This window comes from Daucus carota, chromosome 6 (assembly GCF_001625215.2).
Source record: "Daucus carota subsp. sativus chromosome 6, DH1 v3.0, whole genome shotgun sequence".
Classification (NCBI taxonomy): domain Eukaryota; kingdom Viridiplantae; phylum Streptophyta; class Magnoliopsida; order Apiales; family Apiaceae; genus Daucus; species Daucus carota.
This window is the reverse complement of record NC_030386.2, coordinates 30,948,213-30,959,945: the sequence shown is the minus strand read 5'-3', so window position 1 is coordinate 30,959,945 and position 11,733 is coordinate 30,948,213. Positions and strand designations below refer to the sequence as shown.

General features: G+C 32.6%; 2 protein-coding genes across 2 annotated transcripts; one reads left to right on the top strand and one right to left on the bottom strand.

Annotated features, from left to right (window-relative positions):
* Positions 1 to 467: 467 nt before the first annotated feature.
* LOC108225187 (probable galacturonosyltransferase-like 1) lies at positions 468 to 1,866 on the bottom strand. Its single transcript, XM_017400010.2, has one exon. The coding sequence runs from the start codon at positions 1,675 to 1,677 to the stop codon at positions 619 to 621; it is 1,059 nt and encodes a 352-aa protein (XP_017255499.1). The 5' UTR covers positions 1,678 to 1,866; the 3' UTR covers positions 468 to 618.
* A 4,082-nt stretch (positions 1,867 to 5,948) lies between these two features.
* Positions 5,949 to 6,892, top strand: LOC108225188 (pathogenesis-related thaumatin-like protein 3.5). The gene is made up of 2 exons (XM_017400011.2): positions 5,949 to 6,076; positions 6,167 to 6,892. The coding sequence occupies exons 1-2, from the start codon at positions 6,034 to 6,036 to the stop codon at positions 6,847 to 6,849; spliced, it is 726 nt and encodes a 241-aa protein (XP_017255500.1). The 5' UTR covers positions 5,949 to 6,033; the 3' UTR covers positions 6,850 to 6,892.
* The last annotated feature ends 4,841 nt before the right edge of the window (positions 6,893 to 11,733 follow it).

Genomic DNA, 11,733 nt, shown 5'->3' with positions numbered 1-11,733 from the left:
CTCTTGCGACCGTCATTTTATTTTGTAAGAAGAATTTGAGTCTATAGTCCGAATAAATGAATATATTTATTTTTTTCGGATCACTACAGATATATGTGAATTCTTCATAGTAAGGGGAGTATTTATGATCATCCTCTCCTATGAAATTGCTCATACTAATATTATAAATTCACATATTTTTAAAACATATTCGCAATGCTTGATTTTATTTATTTTTAAATAATTTTAATGGGAGCTCGCGAAGCGTGGGGATAGACCAGCTCCCTTTAATATTATTAATATACATAAAACTCCTTTTTTTTCCATAATAAAACATAAGATGTATAAATTTTAATATTCTGTAAAGGGAGCTCGCGTAGCGCGGGCATAATTCCCTAGTGAGAATAATAAAGGAGCTTTGATTTTAACTGGATCTAAGAAAGGAACTGCAGTATAAATTATTAGTACAACAGTATATAGTATAGTCCTTATTGAGGTGAGTAGCCAGTAGTAAATTTTACTACTAAACCACATTGTGTGTTTGAAAAATTTCAACAAGAGCCTAAACAAAATTTACACTGATTTACAGTATAGTATATAAGAATACAAGATCTAACAGTACAAATGCTTACAATTTCTTCAAGAATCAATAGAAAATGGTGTCTTCAACAAATCATAAGGAGCCCAAAGAGCATCCAGTGGACATGGCCGGTTGTTGTCCAATCTCACCCACGGTTTTCCCTTGCCACTCCAATGCAGTAAACTCACTGGCCCTGGATGCAGATTCCGACAAAGGCCGCGAAAATTATCCCCTCCTAGTCCATGTTGATTCCATTTGTGATCCACTGGAGCTATGTTACCAGCAAAAACAAGTAAAAAAGGTGGTAATGATCCTAATTCATATATCCTCATTCTCTTCTGTAACTCCATCCATTCTTCCAGTCTTTGAGTGTAATCTCCGGCTCTCCATCGGGCTAGATCAATCACCATCACTCCGGTGTTAAAATAGCAAGCCTTGCGATTGGCAAAAGTTAAGGAAAGTGAAGGGTTGGACCAGAATGTGGGAGTAAAATATGTGGTGAAATTTGCATTGCAGTACTCTGGAGCTGCTAATACTATGTCATCAGGCAGTGGAGTTGCGGAAAGTTTTGCAATGTCATCTACTAATACTAAATCAGAATCCAGATATACGATTTTTTGTATGCAAGATGGTAATATGCTGGGAAAGTAGCTTCTGGCGTAGTTTAGAGGGCAGTCAAGGGCGGACCGGATTGATGTGGAGATGAGACGGGCTACGTATGAATCGTCGAAAGGATAGACTTGGAATTTTAGGTATGGGAAGGAGGTGGCGATGGTGGCGTGTAAGAGTGAGGCATTGGAGGAAGCTGAGGTGACAAAGTGAAAGACTATGTTCTGTGGACATGAGGAGTGCTGGAGGACGGAGAGGATCGCAGCCATTGAGCCACGAATGTACGCTGCATCAAGTGTCATTGCCACATGGACTGCGTTGTCGTAGCACAGGTGGTGATCATTTAATTTTAGGACGGAGGGGCAGTCCGGAGAGTTGTAGAACTCCGGGGCTTGTTTGAATTGTTGTAGAATTGAAGTAGAGGTAGTAATAGAAGTTGAATGAGTCGACGCTGTTAAAGAGAGTACAAGAAACAATGAAACGAGGGATCGGAGATTTTGGTTTGTCATGGCGGTGAGGGGAAATGTAAGATTTAGATTTGAGCTGTGTCTGGGGTTTTATGAATAAAAATTTGATTGAGTTACAAGTTTTGTGACACGTTTCGATGAATAAAAGTCTAGAATAGAGGAGATGTGGAGTCAAAGGTTTAGAATTTTCAGACCAAAGTTTGTTAGATTTCATCCTGTTTAAGAAGTGGAGTACGACCAGATTAGCTTCCTCGTTTACTTCCAATTTAAGGCCTTCCATCTTCCAATATAAGACTAAGCTGTGCAAATGATTATTGCAAACCATTACCTTTACAGGGGCTGTATCAGTGTTTTGTGACCAAATGTTAGGTAGTACAATCATAACAGTTTACATAGAAACATAGTAGTAATTCTTTTGTGCAGCTTACGAGTCCATCCTTTGAGCACAATACTTCCAGAAAAGATATTCAAGTCAATACCCATAGGTGTTTTCTCAGTGTCAGCATCACTATTCCAAAACCATTCCTTTTTCTTCTTTACTTTCCGTCGAGGATATCTATTTATTATGAGAGTGACGGAGACTCGACATTTACCTCTAAAATGGACCTGTGTTCGAAATTTAAGTCCATAATATTTATCCAATTTATCATTTATATTGATTAGTCAGTGGAATGATTGTCTTAATTTTCTACATAAAAGGCTAAATTACGGCAGGTTCGTGAAAATGCATGTGTGGTTGATGATGCACCGGAAAGATTGAGAATGAAACCCAATCCTTGTCTTTTTGCCCCTCGCTCACCGTCTTGTATAATACACGTTCAAGTTGATACTTCACAGTCATGACAATTATAACAAACCTACTCAACACCAATAAATGTTGAAGCTCCGGAGCTTGAGGTATAATGAAGCGAAATAGATCATGTTACATGTACTAAAAAGTAGTTGCGGTCCTTTTCTTCCCCTTCAAATATATTGTTCTTGCTAATTTCCATTTTAAATTATTATTCTTATGCATTTACAAATTCACTGATTCATATTTTCGACTACTCCAATCTTCAATATATACATAGAAGTTCTAAAAATAATTTGATTTTCTGATACATAAGATTTGTATAAAATAATCGAAGTTCCAACATTCACTGGTCGATGATAGTATGTTTATATATAGATTACAGTTTGTATTTAAATATATAACTACGGTATTAATAATTACCCCATAGTTAATCCCTAGTAATAATCATAAATTACATACAAGTATACAACTGCCTGTGACCATTGTGCTAGATAATTATATTGTTGTATTGTAGTATATGATATTGATAGTTAATTAACTTAATTTGGCATTCATCATAGAAAAAATTCACATAATAGTAACAGGTTCTGGTCTGTTTGGGTCAGTGTACATTATGGACTATGAACCGTGTGCTGGTCAAATTCCATAACTTGATGTATTAATACATTAAAATTTGTCGGTGATATTCAATATAAGAATATAAGATTGCGTTCTCCACAAATAAACGTGCATTGAGGTGACTTTTTAAGGGTCAGATAGTTAAATATTATACCGGCTGTTTAAGCATAGTCTCTCATATTCTGCTTAACAAATGATACCAGTGAGTATAAAAACGGGGATAATGGAGCCGGATGCAAATTTGCAGTTATTTAGTATGAAAATTTTAAATATCCAGTATTATGCACTAAAAACTACCGTCAATCCTTTTCCAAAAAAAAAAAAAAAACTACCGTCAATCGTAAATCAGTGGAAGGACAAGATACTGATAGGGCGGAAGCAGATATGATCAAGGGGGCAAAATAAATTATATAATTATTATGTTTGAGTTGGACTTGAAGCTTGCTAAATGATTTGGGCCAAGGACATTATGTAGTCTTATAGATTTATGTTATGGGCCAACTGTTGTTAAGAAATTTAAAATATGGGGCCAAATGACAACATGTAGATCAAGTCTTCAGCTGAAAACCTTGGGTGGCCACCGTCACTGTTGGTCAGATTATGCATCGGCTCATGATGTTTGTTCAATATACACTTGATAATTTGATATGCTAACACGAAAAATATGAAAAACACGATGCGAATATGGTATGTGAAAATGTTAATGTTTTTTCTTTGATAAACGAGTTAATTCAATAATAAAAAGTCATACAGCATCTACATAAACAGTCGCGTCGAACAAACAAAATACAGAAACAATCATTGATGAATCCATTCTTCTTGGAGATAAAATCACATGATTTGTTGAAGATGATATATACACATACTTCCCCGGATCACTTTCGAGGATAAAAGCACCGGGAAGAACGAGAAATCCGTTGCTCCGTGGAATTGAGATCTAATAAAAAGAAAGCCGAATCGGAAAAGGCTTTGAATTCTTGGATCCGAAAAAACAAGCTAATGTCAAAAATGTTTTATTGAATAAAGGAAGAAAACATAAAAGAAAGGAAATAAAAGGTTTTGGGGCTTTCCACCAGTAGGGATCCGGTGGAAGCCCCTGCCGCCGCTAAGCAAGAGAAAACGATGGACGAGAGAAAATTTGGTTTTCTCCTTATTCGGAGGGTTGAAAATGTTGGTGTTTAGTTTCAATTTTTAGTACACCAAAATGAAATGAATTTGGTATTAGATATGAGTTTTCATTTTACTATACATGAATATATACGTTATAAAAAATTGAAAATAAATAAATACATTTAATGTAAAAAATATATATTTACATATATATAATTTATATACATGTATAAATTTGTACACAGTTATATGTAAATATAAATATTTAATATATATTTTTTAAAATAATATATTAAAATATATTTTAATTAAATTTATATTTATATATTCTGTATGTATATATTTATATTCTTTCAGTTTCACCATGAACTTTCCATTCAACCTAATGTATGTCATTTTATGAAGTAAATATGGATACTTTTTGTAGTAGGGTTAGATTGTTAAGTTCTTTCACAGGCTTGCCATTTGTAAGGACTAAAAGAGGGGTAGGTGATGCAGGTTTTCTGACAAGAAGATAAACTACTCGATGTTATTTACTCCCTCCGTCTCAATTTATAGGTCCACTTTGGAAAAAAAATTTGTCCCAAAATACTTGTCCCTCTCTTCTTTCAATACAAATTTATCTACATATTAATTGTGATTTTTTTGAAACTCAACATACTTCTCATTTCTCAATGCACTAAATCCTTATATTTATTGTGATTTTTTTGAAACTCAACTATATTCTCACTTATCAATGCACTAATCAATGATACATGAGATAAGATTCCATCTAACCCACTTTTTTCTTAATATGTGTGTTTATTCCAAAATGGACCTATAAATTGAGACGGAGGGAGTATATAAAACAACAGAAGAAGAAAGAAGGTTAGTTGATTGAATCAGAGTTTAGGTTAGCTTGAAATAATCAAGTCGGAATCCTAGGAACCTTCGTTTGCGTGTTGTTTGCTTTTCAACGGTTTGTCTGGCTTTGCTTAACTAATTCATTACTCACTGTCACTGGCCTTTAATTCAATATTAATAATATCTTTTTTAGTTGAGCGATTGGACATGGTACAAAATCCAGAATCCAATGAAATTTTTTAGCACTTAAAGTATTGAATACGTCCTAATTATTAATTTTAATTTATCACATAAAATAATTATACGGAGTGTTGCATTCAGAGATTGATCTACGGATTTTGTGTTGCAGCTGATTTGATTAAGAGTAGTAATTATGGTTGATTGAGGATTACCAGTCAATTAGGGCTATCATCCAGATAATCGCACCGATAATTACTTCTAAAACGATTTTCATTGGCATATCATATCTAATTAATGCAATTTAAATGTTCGATTTAATAAATCTTATTCAGCGACAAATGCAATGTCCCACAAATGATTATGCTGTAAATTTCTTAAATTATGGGCAAAACGCTAGTTAGTTTTAAATAAATGGAATGATTTTAGTATATTTTAGTATATTTAAAACTGCTCTTGTGGGGTTCAACTGTTCAAGACTTCAAGATCTGGATCTAATTTTAACAGGAAAAACAAAACATCAACCACTTATTTAACCCTCATTCTGACCAAAATATAATAAAATACTTAAAATACAACGAATACGTAATTTTATTATCTACATATCCTTTGCATCTTTTATTTATTTGAAAAAGTAAATAAGGAGTGTGATAACGTGTGCTCGAAAAGACAGGAGAGATAAGAAAATGAGTAACATGTTAAAGAAAATGACTCGGGAATTCTGTTTATTCTTAACTAACAATACTATAAATATTATGACTAGTTTCACTTTTTCTATTGTGGTGTACCCTTAGGACTCAACTACTCTGTATTCGAATCCTCTTGTTTTTATCTCTGTAAACCAACACGAATCAAAAATGGAGATCAGTTTCTTTCTTCTTCTCACCCTCTTGTTATTAGGTACTCGTCTCCTCCTCTCCCCGTGCATTTTTCGATTAATTTAGGATACAATTTTCGCTTTTAAATACAATTTTTTTAATCGTTTTGCAGGAACAAATTATTCATCAGCTACTGTGTTCAGAGTTGAAAACAGTTGCAGCTACACAGTCTGGCCCGGAACGCTCTCGGGAAACGGAGCCGCCCTAGGCCAGGGCGGCTTCGCGTTATCTCCAGGACAGTCGCTGTCATTAACAGCGCCTCCTGGATGGTCCGGCCGCTTCTGGGGCCGGACTGACTGCACATTTGACAATGCAGGCGCTGGTAAATGTGTCACCGGGGACTGCCCCGGAGGCCTAAAGTGCACGGGGGGTGGCGCACCTCCGGCCACACTAGTGGAATTTACGCTTGCTGGAGGCAACAGTGACAAGGACTTTTACGACGTGAGTCTTGTGGACGGGTACAATGTTGGAATGGGAGTGAGGCCAGAGGCTGGCACCGGGGATTGTCAGTATGCGGGGTGTGTCAGGGATTTGAATGAGAATTGTCCTGCGGAGTTACAGGTGGCTGGGGGAGGAAAGACTGTGGCCTGTAAGAGTGCGTGTTTGGCGTTTAATGCACCGGAGTATTGCTGTACAGGGGATCACGGGACGCCTCAGACGTGTTCGCCAACAAAGTATTCGGCATTGTTTAAAAGTGCTTGTCCGAGTGCATATAGTTATGCTTATGATGATGCGTCCAGCACCTGTACCTGTGCTGGCACCGATTATCTGATCACTTTTTGTCCAAAAACATAACTGTATGATCATGGCTACATCACAAATTCATATTAACTGCTTATATTCACTTAGTATCAGAACTATTCTTATGACTCAGAGTCTCAGACTGCATTTCTTTTGTTACGATTCCAATTTTTTCTATGTTATCGGGATTTATTTTGAGGTTGATTTTACTGCATAATTTATGAGTCATCGGATTGATGAAGAGGATGGATCTTATGTGGAACATGTGCAGAGTTAATTGCTTGTTTGATTCTCAATTTCAGAACAACGTTTATCATTGCTTAGTCCCAGTAAAAAAAGATGTGAAGCAGATTAGTCAAGCAATCAAGACAAATAAACAGAATCAGCCTTAAGACAAAGAATGTATAAGATTAAAGCAATGTATCCAGCAAGTTAGCTGCCTTGTAACTCCATCACGTTTCGCCATTGAATTCAATTGCTGTGAGGACCAGCAGAAATAAAAGCTGGTAGTTGGGTTTGACAGCCATTTCCCCTGGTTACTGCAGTATATTTAGCTAACAAGGTGCACAATGTTGAACTTTCCCTGACATATTGCGAGACCTGGAAAAATAGTTAAGCTGTTTTGGCATGTGTAGCCAGCATATCCAGAACAACTCACAAACTGCATTGTTATCAGTTTACTCCATTTGAATTGACCAGACATCTCGATACTGTTCATAGACTCTGTAGTCGAAATAAACTTGGCTCCATAAAAATTTAGGGTAGCATAAATTAGTCATTTATTTGTCATGTTATTTGAGAATAAGAGCATCTCCAACGGTGTTGGCTATAATCGTTGGCTAAATTGGACCTGTAAGACATTATGTAAAATTTGCTGAACCTGTAACACATTTTGCTTCAATGGTATTGGCTATACTGGTTGGCTATAAGTTAAAAATAGTATGTTATTAATATTTTAGATTGTTAAAATAGAATATATCAGTTTAATACAGTAATAAATGATGTGTAATCTTCCTACAGATTTCTTACAGACCTGTAGAGGTTCGACAAATATAGCCATCCATAGGAGGTTGGCTAAAATTATAGATAACAGATTAGTGTGGTTGGAGTGCTGTTTTTTCATGACGTTGGCTATATTTTTTAATTTTGGAATGCCAACTCATTTTTTAGCCAAGGGTTTTGTATGGTTGGAGATGCTCTAAGATTAATAATAAAATTTGAGATACACAACTGTACTCATTACTCAAAGAGTGTCTCTCTGCTAGTAATTTTTGGCTTCTTGGAGTATCCATAATTAGAGTAACATTCTTAGAAAATGTGATGAATCCTTGTCTTTTTTTTTTGTCTTTCTTTTATACATTTTGTACTTTGGTCTATAAAATCTCGAAGTCAAAACGTAAGTATCCAAAAATTAAGGTTTTTGGAGAGTTAATATCATAATTTATGTAGGTACATGTCCAAAATACCAGTTATAATTGAAGGTGTCTATTTTAACCACTCATTTGCGCAGTTCTCGGATGCGTGCCCTCTTAATAATCAAACAAATAATGAATTCACATATTCACAAGTCTCTCTATACTCTCATCCCTGTATAATTAACGCATCTCTCTTTACGTGACCACATCTATCTTCTAATATTAAAAGTATTCATATCACTTTGTGTTTATACATGTAGTATCAATATATATATATAAAGGAGGATGCGGGCGTCTCTAGAATTGTTCGATTCAGTCTTCTCATTTTTCTTAAATTTCGGATTGAAAATACAATTATAATTAAAAAATCAGGTTCAAGAATTCTAAAGATAATACAATTCTTTTCTTATTAAGTTTCCCTACTTGAAGCAATATATACTCAACGATGCAGCAGTTCATAACTCAGATCAACCAAATTTGACTAAACAAATCACCAAATTTGACTAAACAAATCGGAAACAAAGGATTGCACCAAGCAAATATACATGAACCGTAGCTAATGACCCTGCATCTAAGACAAGGCAAAGAACACGAGACTAACTAATCAGACAGAAGCAACAAAATCAAATATAAAAGAGAATGCAGGGCATAAAGGAGTATGCGGGGTGACGTGGCGAATTGTTCGATTCAGTTTTATGAAAATAGTATATTTCTTTTACTTATTTAGCAATCATGAAAGAGTAGGATTCAATTTATTCAAAATAACAATTATAGAACAAATATAATTCTTATTTTCAAAAGTTATAAAATTTACTCCCTCCATCCCAATGAATTGTATATGTTACTTTTTGGCACGCTTTTTAAGACTCTTTTGAAAAGTTCCACAATATATATTTAATTTTTTTTCCTGAATAAAATTTGATGTTTAAACTTTTATTCAGAAAAAGAAAATTTAAAAAAAAATATTTTGGAACTATATTTTATCGGAGCCTCGAAATGCGTGCAAATAGTAAACGTATACATCCCATTAGGACGGAGGGAGTATAATATTATTTTTATTAATTTTTTAAATTAAATATCTAAAAAATAAAAACAAGCATCTTCCACTATCTCAAATTGTCTAAACGAGTTCATAGCGCTAAACTCAAGTCGTTCCATAATGATCAATAAGATAGCATCTCTATCATGAAAACATCTTTGAGATGTTGGCAACCTCATTCAAATAGTATGCATGAACTTAAAACAGATCTCGATAATAGTTCGATTTAGTCTTATAATTTTCTTGAATTTCGAATAAATACAAAATTATAGTTCAAAAAATCAAGTCCAAGAATCTTAAAGGTAATACTACAATTCTTTTTTATTGGATTCTAAAAATAATAAAATTATTTTTTTATAATTTTCTTAAATTTTGGATAGAAAATATGATTTTAATTTAAGTAATCAGGTTCAAGGATTCAAAAAGTTAACACAATTTTTTCTTATTTAGGAATCCTAAAAAGAATAGAATTATATTTATTTAAACTAACAATCATATAGATAAAATACTATTTTATATTTAAAAAATCGTAAGGTAATACGTACAATTTGTATTTTCGATTTAGTCTTATAATTTTATTAAATTTTGAATAGAAAATAAAAGATTGTAAAGATAATAATCATTAAAAAAAGTAATAGCAAAAAAATTAGAACCATAAAAGAATAATAATTATAACTAATAAATAGGAATCATAAAATAAGAATAATTAACAAATGAATATGATATATAAAATAAGAATCATATATTAATTTTATGATAATGTAAATGATTCTTGATGTGTTTGACGGGGTAGGCGGCCCAAACTAATTTTTATCTAAATAATAATAATTTTTCTATTAATATTATGTTTGACGGGAAAGTGGCTAATAATTATATTTAAGATTTGTAAGGTAATACGTACAATTTTTATTTTCGATTTAGTCTTATAATTTTCTTAAATTTTGGATAGATAATATAATTATAATTTTAAAAATCAGGTTCGAGGATTCCAAAAGTTAATACGATTCTTTTCTTTTTGGATTCTAAAGGTAATACAAATCTTTTCTTATTTAGAAATCCTGAAAGGAATAGGATTATATTTATTTAAACTAACAATCATAGAATACAATTTATGTTTAAGATTGGTAAGTAATACGTACAATTATTATTTTTGATTTAGTCTTATAATTGTCTTAAATTTCAAATAGAAAATAGAGGATTGTAAAGATAATAATCATTAAAAAAACATAGCATAAAAGTAACCATAAAAGAATAATAATTTTTAACTAATAAATAGGAATCATAAAATAAAATTAATTAACAAATAAAATAGTATATATAAAATAGGAATCATATATTGAGTTTATGATAATGTAAATGATTGTTGATTAGTATTGTGTTTGACGGGCACAAGAGGCGGCCCAAACTAATTTTTTTATCTAAATAATTATAATTTTTGTATTAGTATTATGTTTGACGAGAAAGTGGCTAAAATAGTTTTTATCTATGTTATAATATATTCTTTTGTTAAAACGAGACCACGGTTCAAAATAATTTTTATGCAAGTATAATCTTTAATTTTATCATAATTAGAATAATTTTTATTAGTATTGCGTTTGACAGTAAGACGACTCAAACTAATATCTAAATTATAATGTTTTGTTATTAGTATTGTTGTGTTTGACAAGAGAGCGGCTCAAACTAATTTTGATCTAAATTATAATATTTAATTTTATCATAAAAATAATAATTATGGATTAATATTATCTTCGATGGGAGGGCAGTTCAAACTAATTTTATTATTAGTATTGTGTTTGACAGGATGACCACTTAAACAAATTTTTATACTAATTATAATAATTTTTTTATTAGTGATATGTTCAACGGGAAGATGGCTCAAAATAATTTTTATGCTACTATAATATTAATTCGTATCAAAATTTATACAAAATTTATAACGCCGCCGCGAAGCGCGGCTTTATTCACTAGTTTATATATGAAAGCTCACAACTGGAAAACTCATCGGCAATTAGGCACATCTCCTCCGACTTATATATCTTTACATCACAATTCAAACTTAGTTGCACATTTTATAATATCCTCAAAATCAAAAATTCTATTTGTTTGTGATATTATTTAAGGCGGAAGTTGAAAAAAAAATAAGAGATACATATATTTCTGATAGAGAATCAAAAGAATTCAAGGTGTGAGACTTAAAAAAAATATGTGCAAATACAGTATTTGTAACTAAGAAAGTATAAAACATCACATGGAGTCATAACAACACGCATTTGAATGCGTAGGTAGTGGTTACGCATGGCAGGAATGCGTAGGTAGTGGTTACGCATGGCAGGAATGCGTATGTGCAGGCACGCATGGTCTCGTGTACAATATGTTATTTTGAGAAGTTTTTTTGAGAATTGTTATTTTGATCGAATTGATGTGAAAAAGTGATAAAAAAGATATTCACCCGTTTTTGGACGATCAGGGAATGATAATTCTTTT

Excerpts from the sequence above, each read along its gene's own strand:
- LOC108225188 (XM_017400011.2), top strand. The coding sequence starts at position 6,034 with ATGGAGATCAGTTTCTTTCTTCTTCTCACCCTCTTGTTATTAG. Across the intron at positions 6,077-6,166 it reads TCTCACCCTCTTGTTATTAG|GAACAAATTATTCATCAGCT; the intron begins GTACTCGTCTCC and ends ATCGTTTTGCAG.
- LOC108225187 (XM_017400010.2), bottom strand. The coding sequence starts at position 1,677 with ATGACAAACCAAAATCTCCGATCCCTCGTTTCATTGTTTCTTGTACTC.